The sequence below is a fragment of the Scyliorhinus torazame genome, chromosome 7, assembly GCF_047496885.1.
Source record: "Scyliorhinus torazame isolate Kashiwa2021f chromosome 7, sScyTor2.1, whole genome shotgun sequence".
Taxonomy (NCBI): domain Eukaryota; kingdom Metazoa; phylum Chordata; class Chondrichthyes; order Carcharhiniformes; family Scyliorhinidae; genus Scyliorhinus; species Scyliorhinus torazame.
The window spans coordinates 16594496-16614701 of NC_092713.1; the positions used below are offsets into that span (position 1 = coordinate 16594496).

General features: G+C 47.8%; 1 protein-coding gene across 14 annotated transcripts in view; it reads right to left on the bottom strand.

Moving 5' to 3' along the window:
* Positions 1 to 20206, bottom strand: part of adgrl2a (adhesion G protein-coupled receptor L2a) — a 695216-nt gene that overhangs the window by 45639 nt on the left and 629371 nt on the right. For all 14 annotated transcript variants that reach the window (XM_072510363.1, XM_072510357.1, XM_072510358.1 and 11 more), the window contains 6 exons: positions 18461 to 18644; positions 11500 to 11622; positions 9517 to 9716; positions 8699 to 8872; positions 5892 to 6101; positions 2012 to 2232 (listed from right to left, as the gene is read on the bottom strand). In XM_072510363.1, the coding sequence (XP_072366464.1) occupies positions 2012 to 2232; positions 5892 to 6101; positions 8699 to 8872; positions 9517 to 9716; positions 11500 to 11622; positions 18461 to 18644 (1112 nt within the window). The remainder of the gene's footprint in view (positions 1 to 2011; positions 2233 to 5891; positions 6102 to 8698; positions 8873 to 9516; positions 9717 to 11499; positions 11623 to 18460; positions 18645 to 20206) is intronic.

Here is a 20206-nt window from a genome sequence, read left to right on the forward strand (position 1 = left end):
GGCTTTGCTGTTATGCCAGGGAGTTCCAGGACTCTGGACTATCTACTCAACTTGTGACGAACAAAAAATATCAATGAGCCAAATGGATCAATGGATTTTCACAGAGGGTGTGAAAATATTACACAAAATTCTGACCAGATTTGTTCCATTTCATTCCTCCATATCTCAAGATCCTTGCTGGAGTGTGAGGGAAGCACATCGGAGAAATAGTCCCTGGTGCTTGCCCAACACCTCACCCAGACAGTCATTCTTCACTTTTAATAACTCTTTCACGGGACGTGGCCGTCGCTGGCCAGGCTAGTATTTATATTGCCCGTCCCCTATTGCCCTTTGTCATGTGAGGGTCCCTTTAAGAAAAGTTTGCTTTATCAAATGGCTGCAATGATGCCACTGTATGCGTGGAGCTGGGCTGTGATTCTGTCTTTTACTTTCGTTTTGAGCTGGAAGCTGCTTTGTGGCTGAGTTTTTTGGTTTCGTTTCCAGTTGAGAGCTGCATTCAAACAAAGAAAGAGTATTTTTGGTCTCTCTCTGTGCATGCTAAACTATGTCTCCAGACCATTTGATAACTTTAAAGCAATATCTGTTGTCTGTAAGGAATTCAAACCTACTGTTTTTGCAGGAAAAGGGTGTTTGGCTTATGGATGTTATTAGGAAAGTTATTAAGGGTTACCTACAGAGTACTGTATCTTTGGCGGGTATTTGTGTTGGCAATTGATAAGATGTTTACTGTGTGTTTATACAATGTTAGCTGGATTCGTAGAATAAACATTGTTTTGTTTAAAAATATTTAAGATCTCTGTTGCATTACACCTGGAAAGTGGGCCCTTGTGCTCCTCACAACCAATATCCACTAAAGGTTGTAGGTCAGGTGAACTCCATGATATACCTTGGTGTTCTCTAAACCCTGGCCCATAAGACTTTGAAGAAATAACGGCGAGTCCCCGCCTTGAACCATTGCATCCATGTGTTGTTGATGCACCCACAGTGCAGTTATGTTTGGGAGGGAGCACCCGGAGTTGGGGGAAAAGTTGGACACAGGGTATCACCAACCCTGCTCAATCGAGCTCACAAGTGCCAATCTTGGCCTAGGGTTCCACTTCCCGCCACTGCCTCGCCCTTGCGGTGCTGATTGCAACTGCAGCAAATAAAACGCTACTCTGGGCTAAGACCAGCTAAACTCAGCAAGATCCAGCAAGCTATGTGCCTTCATGGCATGCAACCCAGTTCAACTCACAAAGCACTTTCGAGACCACCGACCAAACATCTACCATCTAGATTAAGAATGAGGGTGGTGGGCGCATGGGAACACCACCAGCTGCAAAGTGCACCTCAGGCCATCCTGACTTGGAACGGTATAACCGTTCCTCCACTGTGGCTGGGTCACCACACAAACTGTAGCAGTGTGAGAAGGTAGCTCTCCACCACCTTTCCAAGGGATATTAGGAATGGGACCCTAAATGCTGTTGCCAGCAACATTCACATCCCATGAATAAAAATCTGGAACTAAAATTCTAGCGATGACCATGAAGCCATTGTCGATTGCCGTAAAAACCCATCTGGTTCACTAATGTCCTTTGAGGAAGGAAATCTGCCATCCTTACATGGTCTGGCCTATATGTGACTCCAGACCCACAGCAAAGCGGTTGACTCTTAACGGGGTAAAGGGCAATAAATGCTGGCACAGCCAGCGCCACCCATGTCTCATGAACAAATAAAAACAAGAAGAAAAACAGCAACCTGGTAACTGATGTGGTTCAATGACATGTTACTGGGGGGCGTTAGAAGATCTTGTTCTTCACATTAAATCTAACTAATGTGCAATAGCGAAGCTTTTGGTACAACAGGCGGCACATCCAAATACGTAATCTTAAAAGGAAAGCTCTCCTAATGTACTATACTGAAAGGTATTCAGACAAAATAAGTTTTGACAATGTAAAGGATTCACCATCCAGTGGATTAAGAATGCAGAACAGTCGGTAAGGAACGTACGAGCGGCCCGCTGTCTACTTACACTTTCTTCGTCCCGTAGCTCTTATAATCAACGGCCGCCGAGACGCCCACCACGATAGCCGGAAGGAGGTAGCCGCAAAGATAGAAATATTTCTTCCGAGAGTATTCACTCTCAAAGACCTCCACCAGCAAGAGGTAGAGCTGAACTCCTTCCAAACACATCCAGGCAAAGGCAGCCAGGAAGAAGAAGTGGAGCACGCCAGCAACAATGGAACAGGCAATCTGAAACAAGAGAAAGACAACTTCAGGAGCCATGGCCCGGTGGGGACAAGGTGCACGTTTCCTGTGTTTCTGCTCCAGCCTCCCCCTCCCACCTCAAGCAACGGGCACCAGGCATGTCCTGCACCCCCTTCATCGCAACTGTAAGTAGCAAACCACGGGAATGAGAATCTCACCCGCTTACAGAGAGGAATCACCGGTCATAGAATCATAGAATTTACAGTGCAGAAAGAGGCCATTCGGCCCATCGAGTCTGCACCGGGTCTTGGAAAGAGCACCCCAGTCAAGCACACACCTCCTTCGCCCCATCCCCTTAACCCAGTAACCTCAATTAACCTTTTGTTTGGACACGAAGAGCAAGTTAGCATGGCCCATCCACCTAACCCGCGCATCTTTGGACTGTGGGGGGAAACCGGAGCACCCGGAGGAAACCCACGCACACACGGGGAGAACGTGCAGACTCCACACAGACTGTGCCGCAAGCTGGGAATCGAACCTAGGACCCTGGCCATGTGAAGCAACTGTGCTAACCACTATGCTGCCGTGCTGCCCCAGTGCATCTACCCATCCCATTACTTGCAATGCAAGAACAATGAAGGATGCCATTCAAAAAAAAAAAAAACTTTATCCGTTCTTGGGCACCTCCTCTTAAAAGTTCATCGAAGGACATCCGCCATTCAAAAGGCCGCAGTGACATTTGTATAAATGAGCAATCACCACTCGCCCAATTTCAATTTTTGCAATTTTTAAATAATTCATCACCTTTCCATGTAATTACATTAAAAAAACATAATGCAGATCGCATATGCATCTAATCCATGCAACCCCTGGAATCATAATGTGAAGCACATGAATATTTAATGAAAAGAGGCGGGAGATTGGAAAAGTAAATGAACAGCAATTACAGAGGATTTGATGAGTTATTAAGCATTAAAACGCTCCACAATGCTAGATGTTTTCTTCCAAACAATTTCGCATTCATGCTGCTTAATTCAAACGGACTGAAATGCAGTGCTCCTGGTGTTGGTATAATACTGCATGCTGCTCACAGTGTGTCCCATTTACAACAAGGAGAAGTGCGAGAAAGAGAGAGCGAAAGAGAGAAAAAGATGGAAAGAGAAAAACTAAAGAAAGATGCAAAGAATGAAAGACCAGCCTCCCACGTTTGTGGCACTTTTCACAGCTTCGGAATGTCTCAACGTGCTTTACAACCAATTAAGTGCTTTTGAAGAGTAGTAATTGCACACAGCGAGCTCCTGACAAACAAGGAGATAATAACGCCAATTGATGTTTTAGTTTGGTTGAGATAAATCAGCCATAGAATCATAGAATCCCTACAATGCAGACGGAGGCAATTCAGCCCATCAAGTGTGTGCTGACCCTCTGAAAGAGCACCCGACCTCAGCCCATACCACCACCCTATCCCTGTAACCCTAACTAAGCTACACATTCCTGGACACAAAGGTCTCCTGGACTAGCTTCAACTGTCTAAACAGATCAGAGAGGATTTTCCATTTTATTTGCCCCGTAATTGCTCTATGGGTTGGAATCTGTTCTCATTTGTGCCTATCCCATCAAACGATGACTGTTGTGTGAGGATATTGTGAATTAATAGGGCAGCACGGTGGTTAGCACAGTTGCTTCACAGGTCGAGGGTCCCAGGTTCGATTCCCGGCTTGGGTCACTGTCTGTGCGGAGTCTGCACGTTCTCCCAGTGTCTGCACGAGTTTCCTCCGGGTGCTCCGGTTTCCTCCCACAGTCCAAAGATGTGAGTGGCTATGCTAAATGTCCCCCTAGTGTCCAAACAAAAGAGGTTGGGTGGGGGTGCGGGCTTGGATAGGGTGCTCTTTCCAAGGACCGGTGCAGACTCGATGGGCCGAATGGCTTCCTTCTGCACTGTAGATTCTATGAAGATACTAACAGCATCACAACTGTAGTGGGGCAGGCTCGATGAACCAACCAGTCTCGCACCCAAACATTCAACAGTGTTGTGGGTCTGGGATGGATTGGACATGGAGATGTTTCCTCTGGTGTGGGTACACATAGCTCCATAATATGGTTACCAATAAACCCAACAAGGAATTCAGGAGAAACATCTTGACCCTAGAGGCTGGAAGTCATTACCACATGGAGTGGTTGAGGCGAAGCTGGAGGAAGATGGTGGCAATGGACGAATAATCCAGCGGCCCAGAATAATCCTCAGGTGACATGGGTTCAAATCCCACCAAGGGATTTAAGTTCAATTAATAAAGTCTGGAGTTGAAAGCTAGTCTCATTAATGGTGACCATGTTAACTGCCAAAACAATTGTCGTAAAAACTCAATGTCCTTCATCTGCCACCCTAACCTGGTCGGACTTTCATGTGACTGCAGGTCCACTTCAATGTGGTAGACCGTCAACAGCCCTTTGCCATATCTTAGCAAGTCGCTCGAATGGGAAACAAATGCTGGCCTTGCCAACAAAGCACATCGAAACATGGAAACTAGGAGCAGGAGTAGGCCCTTTGAGCCTGCTCCGCCATTCAATATGCTCCTTTATCTCAAGGCCATATTCCCGCTTTCTCTCCATTCCCATTGCTGCTGTTAAAATATAAAAGCTTATCCATCTCTTTCTCGGATACATTCAGTGACTTGATCTCCAAGGCAGAGAATTCCACAGGTTTGAGTGAAAAACTGTTAATCATCTCAGTCCGAAATGGTCTCCCACGTATCCTGAGACTGTGTCCCCTGGTGCTAGATTCCCCACCTAGGGAAACGTCCTCTCGGCATCTAGTCTGTCCGACCCTGTTCGAATTTTATATGTTTCAATCAACTCTCATCCTTCTTTGGGCAGCACGGTAGCACAAGTGGCTAGCCCTGTGGCTTCACAGCTCCAGGGTCCCATGTTCGATTCCCCGCTGGATCACTGTCCGTGTGGAGTCTGCACGTTCTCCCCGTGTCTGCGTGGGTTTCCTCCCACAGTCCAAAGACGTGCAGGTAAGGTGGATTGGCCATGATAAATGGCCCTTAGTGACCAAAAAGGTTAGGAGGGGGTTATTGGGTTAAGGGGATAGGATGGAAGTGAGGGTTTAAGTGGGTCGGTGCAGACTCAATGGGCCGAATGGCCTCCGTCTGCACTATGTTCTATGTTCTAAACTCGAGTGCATACAGGCCCAGTCGGGCCAATCTCTCCTCAGGAGACCCGCCAACCCCATAAAGAATAATAAAGACAAGAACGTGGGGAGAAAGGAATGGAAAGACAGGTGTGGGAAGGAGGTTCATGTGCAGCATAACCTCCAGCATGAACCTTCTGGGCTGAATGTCTTGGTTCTGTGCTGTTAAATTCGATGTATTGATGAACGATCTTTCCGTGGCCGGTCTAAGCAATCAGCTTCACATTGAATGCTCTGGTCTATCATCTCCATTGAGTGGTTTGCACAAATACAATGCACACCAGTCTATAAAGAGCCTTGATTTACGAACTCCCCATCAATACCACGGGTTAAAGATGGCTGCTGCTAAACAGGGCCTGAATCATAAGCATTTAAACACGGGCACGTCAAGTTTGATATACTGGAGGTCGACAGAGGGCTCATATTTAAACTCCCATCCATTTTGGAACAAAGTCAATTCTCCCCCAGAGCAGTGCTGCTGGAAAATCAATAGCCCAGGCCGGGGCCTTACCTCATATTTAACCTTATCGATGCCCACGAGGAAGATAAATTCTGCGACAAACAGGTTCATGCAGAGGTTCTTGTGGATGGTGTTCCGGTCACTCTGAAGGCCTCGGAAGAAGCAGAAAGTGAAGATGCAAATTGCCAGGCAGATGAGGGAGATGACAATTCCCACCCAGCTGATGATGGACAGGATCAGCTCGTGCACCTCGGTGGAGTACTGCAGGAGAAGGATTGAGCAGGTTAAACACAACCAGGTACAATGACTGGCTGGAAAAGACACACTGGCCCCACCGTCCCACCCATTTGCACGCATAGGAACGCCAGGAATAGGAGCCAAAAAGAGGCCATTCAGCCCGGCAAGACTGTGCTGCCGTCATATACAACGAAAGAACAAAGAAACGTACAGCACAGGCCCTTCGGCCCTCCAAGCCTGTGCCGACCATGCTGCCCGTCTAAACTAAAATCTTCAACACTTCCGGGGGCCGTATCCCTCTATTCCCATCCTATTCATGTATTTGTCAAGATGCCCCTTAAACGTCACTATCATCCCTGCTTCCACCACCTCCTCCGGCAGTGCGTTCCAGGCACACACTACCCTGATCTACCTCCATCCCACCATACCGCATTATCCCCGCCTCTCTCAATTCCGTCAGCGATCAATAAAATCTGTGTTGAATACGGTCAACAACTGAACACCCTCAGCTCTGTGTGCTGGAGAATCCCAAAGACTCACAACCCTTTTGAGCGAAGACATTTCAACCTCATCCCAGCCCTAAATGGCCGGTCCCTTTTCCTTAAACTGTGGACCCATGATCTGGATTCACCCAGCCATGGGAAATATGTTCTCAGCATCTACCCCTGTCCTTTTAAGTATTTTCCATGTTTCAATTAGATCATCGCTTCTTCTAAACTCCAGGGAATACAGGCCTAACCTACTTGATCTCTCTTCATTAGACAAACCCCTTATCCAAGATCAAGTCTCGTCAATCTTTGTTGTACTCCCTCCTGGGGAAGTATGTCTTTCCTTAGATAAGGAGACCAAAAGTGGACATAGCACTCCAGGCTTGTACACTTGCTTAATAATCTAAAGCAAGAAAAGAAAATGCCTAAAATTTACTATATTGGCAGCCACTGGAAATAACTGGCACCTCAAAGCATAGAATCCTATAGCACAGATACAGATCTGACAGCCCATTATTCCTGTGCTGGCTCTTTCAAACTATCTAATATGCCCCGCTCCCCTGCATCTTCACCACCCATCCCCACCTCCCCATAGCTCTGTAACTTTTTCTCCTTCAAGTATTTATCCAATTCCAACAAAGTGCCCCAGCGAGTGCGTTTAGCCGCGTGTTTCCCGGCACTCGCAGTACCGAGAAACGCATGGCTATTCAACGCGATTCGCGCTGTATACATCGTGGGCCGAAGGGCCTGTACTGCGCTGTATTGTTCTATGTTCTATGTTCTATAAGGGGCCTCGACGCTGAACGCCCGTCGGAGCTCCCCAGTGTATCAAGCGATCCGGACACCATTTTTAAATGGTGGCCATATCTTCCGAGGCCCCTGACACGCGTCCCCCCCCCCCGCCCCCCCAGCCTGAGCGCACTATGGGAGGGTTCCCGGCACCCCTCCCAACACCCACGCTGGGCACCCGGCCCGATCGCGCGCACACAAAATATGCCAGCTTGGCACCTTGGCATTGCCAACCTGGCACCGCAACGTCTCGTGAGGGTGCGTTGGATCTAAAGAGGCTTGGGCGAGCCAGGTAGATCCCGGGAGCGAGATCTCCCGGCTTTCATCGGGCGCTCTGCGACATGGCGAGCTGCTTTTCCGACGCAGCGTGGCCATTGCATGAAAGTATGTTTCTTCACCTTCTTTGATCGCCAATGATTTGGAATATGTCCCCTTTGTTTACCAACCCTCCTGCTGGAGGAAAGAAACCGACATTCTCCCTGTCTGCTCCGTAAATCTGGCTCTCACGCCACAGTAACAAAAAATGGATTCTGGGGCCACTCGATGAATTTACAAATCGGAGAGCCCTATGACACAGGAGGCAGTCATTGGCTCATTGGTACTGAGCTGGGCTCTTTGAAAAGGCTACCCAATCAGTCTCACTTCTGTTCCTTTCTCCTGCAAATTTTTCCATCCACAGATCCAATTTCCTTTCTGAAAACGATTGAATTTGCTTCCACCACCCTTCCAAGCTGTGCAGTTCAGATCATCATCTTGCTGCATGTCGAGAAAAAAAAAATCCTCCCCGTCTCTCTCTGATTCTTTTGTCAATTGTTGTAAACCTCTGTCCTCTGGTGACCAATCCGACTGTCATTCGGAACAATTTCCATCCATCTACTCTTGCTAAAATGGCTTTGCTATGTTTCACAAGGGCAGGGCTGTGGAGCAGCAAGATTGGTGGGTAGGGGGCGGAGAGGAGGATCTATTCCGCCTGTTATGCGTGGTGCCTTGTGTGTGCGTAGAATGAGCCCCGTAAACATGCTGGCAACCCACGGGCGGCAGAATAGCACAGTGATTAGCACTGTTGTTTCACAATGGCAAGGTTCCAGGTTCGATTCCCGGCTTGGGTCACTGTCTGTGCGGAGTCTGCACGTTCTCCCCGTGTCTGCGTGGGTTTCCTCCGGGTGCTCCGGTTTCCTCCCACAAGTCCTGAAAGACGTGCTGTTAGGTGAATTGGACATTCTGAATTCTCCCTCAGTGTGCCCGAACAGGCGTCGGAGTGTGGCGACTGGGGGATTTTCACAGTAACGTCAATACAGTAAGCCTACTTGTGACACTAATAAAGACTATTATTGTTATTATTACCTCCACCTCCTTGTGGGCCATGATGATCGCAAAGTTGGTCAGGTGCCGGCACTCGCACTTGGTGTGAGTCCTGTTGGTATTGATCAGCTTACAGCCCTGGGTCGACCAGAAGCCCATCATGGTGCGCTCCGAGTAGCTCCAGAATGAGCAATTTGCGTTGAAGTAGTTGTCAGGCTGGAGGTGAAAGGAGAGAGAGGAGTAGAACAGAGAGCAAATAAAAAAGGGGCAAAAGTTAAAATATCAAACCTTTATTACAGCTAAGCACAGGGACTGACAAAGTCAATTTTAATTTAAACCATGCTTCAACCATCAGACAGCATTACAAATAATAAAGGAGTGCGACATTAGGGCAGCACGGTAGCACAGTGGTTAGCACTGTTGCTTCACAGATCCAGGGTCCCAGGTTCGATTCCCGCTTGGGTCACTGTCTGTGCGGAGTCTGCACGTTCTCCCAGTGTCTGCAAAGGTTTCCCCCGGGTGCTCCGGTTTCCTCCCACAGTCCAAAGATGTGCAGGTTAGGTGGATTGGCCATGCTAAATTGCCCTTTGGTTAGATGGGGTTACTGGGTTATGGGGATAGTGTGGAGGTGTTGACCTTGGGTAGGGTGCTCTTTCCAAGAACCGGTGCAGACTTGATGGGCCGAATGGCCACCTTCTGCACTGTAAATTCTATGATAATCAGTTAAATCCCAAGATTGAATTCTCCATTTCTGCTACAAATAAAAACGAGGACCCCACATTCTGTTATTCACCAATGTTACTTTTAGGAGCTTTCCGCTGCGCCAATTGGTTGGATAGTGACGGAAAAGGCAAACTTACGTCAATGTGCGCCAGGGTAAAGACCACAGGTTCGGTCACGTAAATGCGGCTAGACTCCTTATTGATGGAGGCGGCGATGATGTGGGAGTTCACTGCGATGGAATAGTTCCGCCCAGTCCCGTCACCTGCCATTTTGATTGTTGCATTCTCCGTGGTCAGGAACTGTCCCAAGCTTTTGTACAGAGTGAAAACCAGCTTCGCTGCACAAACCGGGAAAGGGTGGGCGCAGGGTTAGGAAAAAAATAATCTCCATGAAGAAAGAAACAACAAAAACCCACTCATGCAGAACACAGGTGCTCCTTCTTAAAGTTTCACAGGCTCCTGACACAATGGGCGACTAGGTTGGAGAATCTGGGGTTGTTAAAAGAGACTGAGGTGAGATTTGACTGAGCCAGATTATTCTGAGAGAAGACAAAGAAGAAAAACCCTTTCTATTAACTGATGTTGTGAGGGCGAGGAGACACAGATTTAAGGTTTGGGGCAATAGATACAGTGGGATGTGAGGAACAATTTTTAAAAAATTTTTTTACACAGCGAGTGGTATTGAACTGGAACCCACTGCATGTTGAACAACAAAAGAACAAAGAACAATACAGCACAGGAACAGGCCCTTCCGCCCTCCAAGCCTGCGCCGATCACATGTCCTATCTAGCCCAACCACCTGTCTCCTTCTATACCCCCGTCTGTTCATGTGCCTATCCAGGTAAGTCATAAAGGTCGTTAACGTATCTGACTCAACCACCTCACTTGGCAGTGCATTCCAGGCCACCACCACCCTCTGTGCAAAAAAAATTCCCCTGCACATCCTCACTGAACCTTTCCCCCCTTCACCTTGAACCTGTGCCCCCTTGTAATTGTCAATTCTGCCCTGAGAAAAAGCCTCCAACTGTTCACCCTATCTATACTCCTAATAATTTTATAAACTTCTATCAGGTCGCCCCTCAGCCTCCGTCTCTCTAGGGAGAACAATCCTAGTTTATTCAATCTCTCCTCATAGCTAATACCCTCCATACCAGGCAACATCCTGGTAAACCTTTTTGGTACTCTCTCCAAACCTCTCCAAGGGGCTAGTTTAGCACACTGGGCCAAATAGCTGGCTTTTAAGCAGACCAAGGCAGGCCAGCAGCACGGTTCAATTCCCGTACCAGCCTCCCCGAACAGGTGCCGGAATGTGGCGACTAGGGGCTTTTCACAGTAACTTCATTTGAAGCCTGCTTGTGACAATAAGCGATTTTCATTTCATTTCATGTCCTTCTGGTGTGCGGTGACCAGAATTAGACACACTATTCCAAATGTGGCCTAACCAACGTTCTATATAATTGGAACATAGTTTTCGAGCTTTTATACTCGAAACCCCGTCCTATGAAGGCAGGCAGGCTTTTGTTACCATCATTTCCACCTGTGCTGCCACTTTTAAGGATCTGTGGACCTGCACGCCCAGATCTCCGCATTTATGAAGTCAACGTTCATAAACTGTCAAGAACAAATCTGGAACCAGTCTTTTCCTGAGCCCTGTTTTATTCTCAAAACCGTAGAACAGAGACCCAAACCCCGCCTCCCTCCCCTCCCCTCACACCACTGTAAACTAGTTCTTATATACTTAGGAATAATTCCCGAATCTTTCCCCAATTAGTAACACGCACAAATGAAGAAATGCATTTCGCTGTAACAGAATTCCATTAGGAGTGGAGACAATCAATGATTTCAGAAGGAAATTAGATGACTTGAGGGAATAAACGTCAGGTGGCTACAGGAATGGAGCGGGGGAATGGGGCCGACAGGATCGCCCTAGGTAAGAGCTGGCATGGATTCAATGGGCAGAACGGCCTCCTTCTTGGCCAAAAACACCCTCTAAAGAAACCCACTGTTAATATAAACCATCCAGAATAGGACTGTCTTCCCATCATCACAGCGAAGGAAGAAAGCAAGACCCTTTTTCTTGAAAAGTGCAGCCATCCTTACAGCAGGCAAGATGCCACTTACCCGTCCGGCTGTTTTGCTTGACAGTATTGCCCGAGAGGTGGATTGAATTTCCGCCCATGTAGCCCTGAGGAAATTTCAGATCCTTCACCTGGCCCTCTGTAATCAGCAAGCCAACCTCCAAAACTGCATCAGCAACAGAGGGAGAGAAAGGGGGGGGAGAAGGCAAAGAGCATTTGTTATTAAAGATCCGCGCACTCATATTACGAAGCATTAGGCAATAACTTGTGCTGAAAAATCTTTATCCGACTGTCACCTGCCATTTCCCGCTGAAGGATTTATTAAAGATCCAGGGCAGCACGGTGGCACAGTGGTTCGCACTACTGCCTCACAGCGCCAGGGACCCTGGTTCAATTCCGGCCTTAGGTGACTATGTCTGTGTGGAGTTTGCACGTTCTCCTCGAGTCTGCTTGGGCTTCCACCGGGTGCTCTGGTTTCCTCCCACAGTCCAAAGATGGGCAGATTAGGTGGATTGGCCATGCTAAATTGCACCTTAGTTTCCAAAGGTATGTAGGTTAGGTGGAGTTATGGGGGAGTCTCGGTAGGGTGCTCTTTCGGGGGGTCAGTGCAGACCCAATGGGTCGAATGGCCTCCTTCTGCACTGTAGCGATTTTGTGATTCTATGAACAGCTGTGAAGCGTTGAGTTTACTGCAGCACGGTGCCTGGGAGGCATTGTTGAAAACAGAGATGCCCCAACTCCAAGGACAGACCCGGTTTCTCACAAATTCCACATATAATCCACTCTGCCAGCTGTGATTGGGAGCTAAAGTTCTGCTGGATTAGATTCCCCATCTGTCCTCTGCCCAGGGGCCCTGGAGGTTGATTGCTAACCTTGGCACAGATGAGACGACCCGTCAAAGATCTATGTCGCTGGATTCGTCATCTCAAGGCCAGGCTAATGGTCTGGGGCCAAGGGTTCAAATCCCTCCTTGGTGGAATTTAAATTCAATTAATAAAATCTGGAGTGTCGAAGCTATTCTCAGCAATGGCGACCACAAAATGATCACCGATTGTTGTAAAAACCCATTTGGTTCACTAATGCTTTTGAGGGAAGGAAATCTGTTGTCTTTACCTGGCCTGGCCTACATGTGACTCCAGACCAACAGCAATGTGGCTGACTCTTAACTGCCCCCTGAAAAGGCCAAGCAAGCCACTCAGTTTAAGGATAATTAGGGGAGGACAACAAATGCTGGCCCAGCCAGCAATGCATGCATGAAAGAAGAAAGGAAATGAAAATGGGAATCGCTTATTGTCACAAGTAGGCTTCAAATGAAGTTACTGTGAAAAGCCCCTAGTCGCCACATTCCAGCACCTGTTCGGGGAGGCTGGTACCGTGCTGGCCTGCCTTGGTCTGCTTTCAAAGCCAGCGATTTACCCCTGTGCTAAACACACGACTCACACCTGGAATTTTGTGACTTGTACGGTTGAGTTCCATTTTAACCAAGCCCAACTTAGTATTTGTTTTACATGTTAAACACAGATACACTGTTTGCTCTGTTTCCAGGTAGTTGGGTAACCAGCAGAAGCAGATTTAAGATAATTGGCAAAGCAACCAGTGGGGAGATAAGGTGACTTCGTTTTAAAGCAGGCCTTTGTTCTGATCTGGGACCCCCACGCCTGAAAGAATATCGAAAGCAGATCCTATGCTAACTTCCAAATGAGAATTGGATGAAAAAGTGCAGAGAGGGGCAAAGCCTCCTTTTGCTGGCTGCCCAGATGCATTGGATATGCCAGCCCCAAAAGGTCATTTCCCCCTTTTAACCTCTCCCCTTGCCCCCCATTCTCCACCGAGATCTCCAAACCTTGGTCTTACCTGCGCACGGTAGCACAGTGTGTAGCACTGTTGCTTCACAGGGTCAGGGACCCAGGTTCGAGTCCCGGTTTGGGTGTCTGTGCGGAGCCCGCACGTTCTCCCCGTGTCCATGTGGGTTTCCTCCCACAAGTCCCGAAAGACGTGCTTGTTAGGTGAATTGGACATTCTGAATTCTCCCTCCGTGTACCCGAACAGGCGCCGGAGTGTGGCAATAAGGGGATTTTTACAGTGACTTCATTGCAGTGTTATTGTAAGCCTTCTTGTGACGCTAAAAAAGATTATTATCCTCAGTGTGGTGGGACTGCCTATAACTCCAACAGTGGTCACTGCTGCGACCTCAGGCCCAATCCGATTGGTTCTGGGGCAGGACCGCCTCCTGAGAAAAGGGCAGAAATCTCACCTTCGCCCCCAACGTTAAATTGCCGCAGGGCAGATGCTGCAATCCTGGCTGGGTGTTGCCCTCAGGCTTTTAGTCTGGTTGGGGTGGGAGGGGGGGGGGGTGGCAGATTGGTTAAGGATGGCCAGTTTCCTTCCCTAATGGATACCAGTAACGCAATTGAGTTTTCAAAAGGTAACCTAAGTGTTTCATGGTCACTTTATTTGATAGAAAGTAACTTATTTGTAGATACAGAAATATGTATAAAAATTGAATTCAAACTCCCAAGGTGGAATTTGAAATCGTATTCTCCACGTCACAACACTACCTGCTTGGTGTTGCAAGCGTAATACTGAAACTATGCAATTCCTGCCCGACTGCCTTGGATTGAAGTACAAGCAAAATACATCTGCAAGTTCGCCAGGAAACAAACAATGCCATACATTTTATAAATATATCTTGTAGCTTGAACAATTCGTGAACACAATAGAGATAGATTTCCTCTTCAAACCATTATTCACAGACACCGCAAATGGAAAAAAAAACCTCTCAAGTGTTTTCATCCCCCAGAGAGTCTGTGACCAGGTTGTTTTTTTCTTAAGTGCTTTTAATATTTGGCCAGCAATTGGAAAGGGTGAGCGAGATCTTTCTGCCACGTTTATGATGTCCCTCGATTATCCAATGTCAAAAAAACTGCCTGCCAAAACGAATAAAAACCTCCTCGATCTCCCACCCTCTTTCAATCTATTCCACTACAGCAACAATACTGGGAACTCTTTCATGGGATGTGCGTATTTGTTGCCCATCCTTTATTGTCCCTGAACTGAGTGGCTTGCTCAGCCATTTCAGACGGCAATTCAGAGTCAAGCACATGGCTGTGGACCAGGTGTTACATGTATGCTGGACCAGGCAAGGACGGCAGATTTCCCTCCCTAAAGGGCATTAATGAACCAGATGATAATAATAATAATCTTTATTGGTGTCACAAGTAGGCGTACATTAACACTGCAATGAAGTTACTGTAAAAATCCCCTAGTCGCCACACTCCGGCACCTGTTCGGGTACACAGAGGGAGAATTCAGAATGTCCAATTCACCTAACAGGCACATAGTTTCATGGTCACCATTATGGAAGACTAGCTTAGTATTCCAGATTTATTAATTGTATTTAAATTTCACCAGTCGCCACGCTCATATCTGAATCTATGTCCCCAGGGCATTGGCTTGGGCGACTGAGTTACTCATCCAGCGACAGTACTGTGACACCACCCTCTGCCCATCACCACTGCCTCCCCAGGAATGAGGAAAGATGGCTGCCCACTTGGTCTCATCCACCATGAAATTGGATTAATCAAAGCTAGCCACTTATTGGTTAAGGTGATTGGAGGGTTCATTGATAACGGCATCAAATTACACGTCCAGTGGCATTACCACTACACTACATTTTTTCATTTTCATTTTTTCAAATTACGTCTGCTTCCCGAGGCCTGGTTTGGGTACCATCATAACCATTCAGCTCCAGATCTCATCGCAGTTTTGATTCACGCGCAGGGCCAAAGAATTGAATTGCAGACAGGTGGGATTAACTGCATTCAATGATGAGGCAGCATTTGGACCCAATTTGGCACCAGGCAGTCCAAGCCATTCGGAGGTCAGTTGGGGTTAATCCAAAATGTCTTCAACGGCTGGAGAGACACGGGACTTTAAAAAGGTGGCCGCGGTTACTGGAGGTCCCAATGAAGTGACAATAGGAGCTCCTCATTGTAGAGTTCTCCAGCCAGCGATCTTTGGCTGCCTCGTCAATGATCTTCCTGCCGTCAGGAGCGACAGCTCATGGTCAGTTGTGGCCTTCAGCTCCATTTAGACTTGCTGACATAACAAAGCAGACCATACCAGCCGCTAGCAGGATCTGGACACCATCCAAACTGGGGTGACAAGTGGCAGGTTCTTTGCAACTCCAATGGCCATTTCCAACAAGACAAAAGCTCAACTCTGTGCCCCGACCCTTTAATGGCATCACCACTGCGGAGTCCTCACCATCAACCTCAGCGGGACAGTCAGCATGAACCAGATGCTTCCGTGGACAAGCCATCATCTAGAATATAGCTGCAAGAGCCAGCTAGAGGTTGGATACCTCACCACATGCATGCTCAAAGATTTGACATGCTGTGCAAGGTTTGAGTCCGGAGTGTAATGGAATACAACCCGCTAACTTTGGTGGGTGAAGCTGCAACAACACTCAAGAAGATCAAGACCATCCAGCGTAGAGCGGTCTGTATGACCGATATCCCGACCCCTGGACTCAGGGGAGGTGGTAGTGTAGTCGTAATGCCACTGGACTTGTAACCCAGTAGACCCAGGTTACTGATCTGGGGTTAAAGCGGAGGCTGTTAAAAATTTGATCAGGTAACAAAGGATATCAAGGGAAATGGAACCTGGGCCTGGAGGTGGAGTCAGGGTGCAGATCACTCACTGATCTAGCTGAAGGACAAAAGAGAAGCGAGAGGCTGAATGACCCGTTCAAAGATTCAGTTGTCTGGAAAACAGAGGACAGGAATTTTATGCAGAGACATGAAATATCGCCATTGTCCAGCCACAGAAGCTTGAAACTCCAGCAGCACGTTAAATGTCTTACGAAAGAGGTGAACAGGTCAGTCCTAGTTTATCAGACAGTGCAATCCTGCTGGTACACATTGGGCACTAGACCATCTCCAAAGCGATTACAGGGCACCTTCGCACCAATTGTACTCTGTATACATGCTTTGGTGTCTGTTTCCAGGAAACAATCAAGATTGGAAAGAAGCTTCCTTTGAATGTATAGTCTGCAATCAGATTGAGCACAAGGGCTTGTTATTCTAAAACCAGAATCTGCCACGATCTGCAGATCACAAGGCAAGATGGGCTGCTGCGTGCTCACACCTCGAGATGCCAGATTGGATTGAAACCCTCTCCTGTCTGTCCCCAAAGGTTTTTCCCTTTTTAATCACAGCTGGCATTGAAAGACAAACTACGCTTTGATCTGCAGATTACTCGGTTCATGAAAGGGCTGTTTCTAATCATCATATTTCCCTGCCATTGAGTTGGAACGTTGATATTTGCTCCTCTTTACTCGCACAGAAAACAGTTAGCTGGGCAACGATCTAACTCGGCTGACTACAGCACTGCACTGGATTTGTAGTGTCCATCGAAGCTTGGGAAAGGGGGGGGGGCGGGGAGGGGGGCACCCACACCTCTGAGTCAGTAGAACGTGGGTTGAACTGTACCCCAGAGACCTGGCCACACAAGCCAGTGCAACACTGACAGAAAGGGGCAGTTTTTCAGATGTGATATCGAAAGGAAGCCCTTGCTGCTCTCTCAGGGAAAAAGATCCCAGGGTGCCAATATTAATCTCTCCAGCAATGTCGCAAGATCAGGTGATCTAGTCATGACCGCACTGGTTCCTCCAGGTCCACTTGACTCCTGACTTCATTACAGTCTTGGCCCAAATATGAACAAACGAGCTGAGGTGAGAGTGACTGCCCTGGACATCAAGGCAGCACTTGACCGAGCAAGGAGTCCTGGCAAAACTGAAGTCAACGTGAAGACATCACTGATGGAGTTCCTCAAGGTAGTGCCCTGGGCCTGACCATTTTCAGCTGCTTCATCAATGACCTTCCTTCCATCGTAAGGTCAGAAACAGGAATATTCGCTGATGATTGCACAATGTTTAGTGCCATTCGCAACTCCTGAGATACTGAAGCTGCCCTTAGCCACATACAGCAAGACCCAGGCAACATCCAGACTAGGACTGATAAATAGAAACTCAATTTCATGCCACACAAGTGCCAGACAAAGACGAACTCCAACAAAATAGAATCTAATCATCTCCCGTTGATTATCAACATTACCATTGCTGAACCCCCCACAATCAACATTCTGGGTTTGCCCAGAAGCCTAACTGGACCAATACTATGGTTAAAGGAGCAGACCAGAGGCTTGGATTTCTGTGCAGGCTAACTCACCTCCTGACTCACCAAAGCCTATCCACCATCTACACTCATAAGTCAGGAGTGCGATGGAATACTCTCCGCTTGCCTGGATGAGAGCAACTCCACAACACTCCAAGAAACACAACACCATCCAGGACAAAGCAGGCTGCATGACTGGCATCCCATCCACCGCCTGCAACATTTATTCCCTTCAGCACCGATGCACAGTGACAGCCGTGTGTGTGTGTGTACCATCGACAAGGTGCACTGGAGCAACTCACCAATGTGCCTTTGACAGGATCTCTCAACCTCTACCGACCAGCGGACGAGTAGCAGATACCTGTAGGTTTCCAGTCGTAACCCACTCACCATCCTGACTTGGAACTATATCGTCGTTCCTTCAGTTACTGGGTCACAATCCTGGAACTCCCTCTCTAACAGCGCTGTGGGTGTATCTACATCACAGGGATTGCGGCAGTTCAAGATTTAGACTCATTACCAGTTTCTCAACGGCAATTAAGATAGGTAATAAATGATGGCCTTGTCAGCAACACCCACACCCACGACTGAATAAGAAAAAGAAATGCTGTTTGCTGGATGTTGGTGTGCGCAAATTGACTCTCCCATTTCCGCCATGTTAAGGGTGTCTGCGCTACAAAAAGATACTGCATTGGCTGCAATGGAGGTGAAAGGTGCTGGATAAATGTGAGTTTTTCCCTTCCTTTTCTACGAAGAGGGACACCTTTCACAGTTCGAATCGCCCGCGCTTGGTATTACCTCTCTCTGGGTTAGAGCAGAGCCTCTCACCTATGTTCTCGGTGGGCACTGTGACGGTGGTCGGCTCCATGAGGTTGTCGGCCAGGACGAAGGCACCTTCTTCTAGCGTGTCGAGCAGCAGCGTTGCTGCGTGAGCCTGTTCTGTCGCGTTCATGTCCTTCCACGACTGCAGCGCCTCCGGTCGCAGCAGATTGTCAACGGTATCCACAATGGCCTGGGCAGAGTGGGAGGAGGGGAAAGCAGCAGGCGTCAGTATGGCCTTGGGTCATTTGGACATAAATTCAAAGTTAACAGGTAAAACCTTTTCCTCTAGTGTCAAGACCCGATTAGGGAATCATGACTTGAGATCCAAAACACCCAGGACCGAATTGAATGGCAAAACAAGCTGAAGGGGCTGAATGGTCACCCCCAAAGCTATATTGCTACAATGGCATGAAATACAAAGATGCAGTTTGTGTGCATGGGTCAAACGACTTTGCTATCCTCCAAGTGTCTATGCTCACTGAGCTCATCCAGACCAATTGTCCCTTACGGAGTTATACAGAGAATCACCTGCAATGGCTTTTCTTCCCGCTCTTGGGCCATTGCTTTTGATGTCCTACAGGGATAGATCTTAGGCTTCCTCATCTACATGCAGCCCCTCAATGACGTCATGTGGAAACACATCAGTTTCCCCTTGGACACTGACAATACCCAGCTCTCCCTCACCGCCTCATCTCTCTACCCGTCCACTGTATTTAAACCGTCAGGCTGCTTGCCTGGACAGGTGCAGTTTGATCATGGGTTGTGGATGGGCGTGCCAACGAGAGCGAGCATGCGGAATACTTTCCATTATGGGCACTATCAAGATTGGGCAATCCAATTAGAAGTCAAGGAAAGCTGCCTTTTCTCTGTCCCAACAAACTTTCGTCCGAAGAGAACCCTCATCCTGTGCCCTTATTAGAGCGAGGTGCCAATCATCGAGAACGTGGGAGCAGAACGTCCATGTCCATTGGCACATGGTTTGTAAGTTCTCAAAAGTCTGATCAGCCAAGGCGGGAGTATTTTAATGATTTTACTTTGTCATACATTCTTCCTGAAGTCAAGCCTATCCCTGTAACTTTCCAATACACCCATTCTACACACTATACACACACAGCAACATGGCAGCCACCCTATAATGCCACAAGATGCAGCTGGCATTAACTCTTGGTCATATTTGCTGTGGAAAGATGTCTATGTGAGAATGAGAACTGCAACCTAAGCGCAGCGCATCGTGTTGTATTTTATGCCATGAGACACATTTGCAATGGTGATGAGGTGGAACTCACTATGACAACGAGTTCTTGAGGCAAACAACAATTAAGCAGGAGCTAGGTAAATACACGAGGGAGAAGAGTAGAAGGATAGGCTGAGATCAAGCAAGATGGGAACAGATTTGTGTGGAACACAAACACCAGCATGGGATAGTTGGGGTGAATGGCCTGTCTCCGAGCTGTGAGCTTCTAGTGCTCAAGTCGGCTGGCCGGTCAAATGCGGTGACAGGGTTAGACTAGAGGGCCAGAATGCTTATAATGGCTACAAAGCATTGCATGTCCCGGCATCGAGTCTCAGAAATTAAGAACAAGTGTAACCAAGGCAAAGAAGTGTGGAGAAGAGGCAGCAACGTCCAGTTTCCTGACAAAGCTAGTAGGCTGATGATGTATGAGTTTGCAAGCCTTTATTACACAATAGGAGGGTGTTAGCCTAAACATAAGATGACAAGAACTAGGAGCAGGAGTCGACAATTCAGCCCCT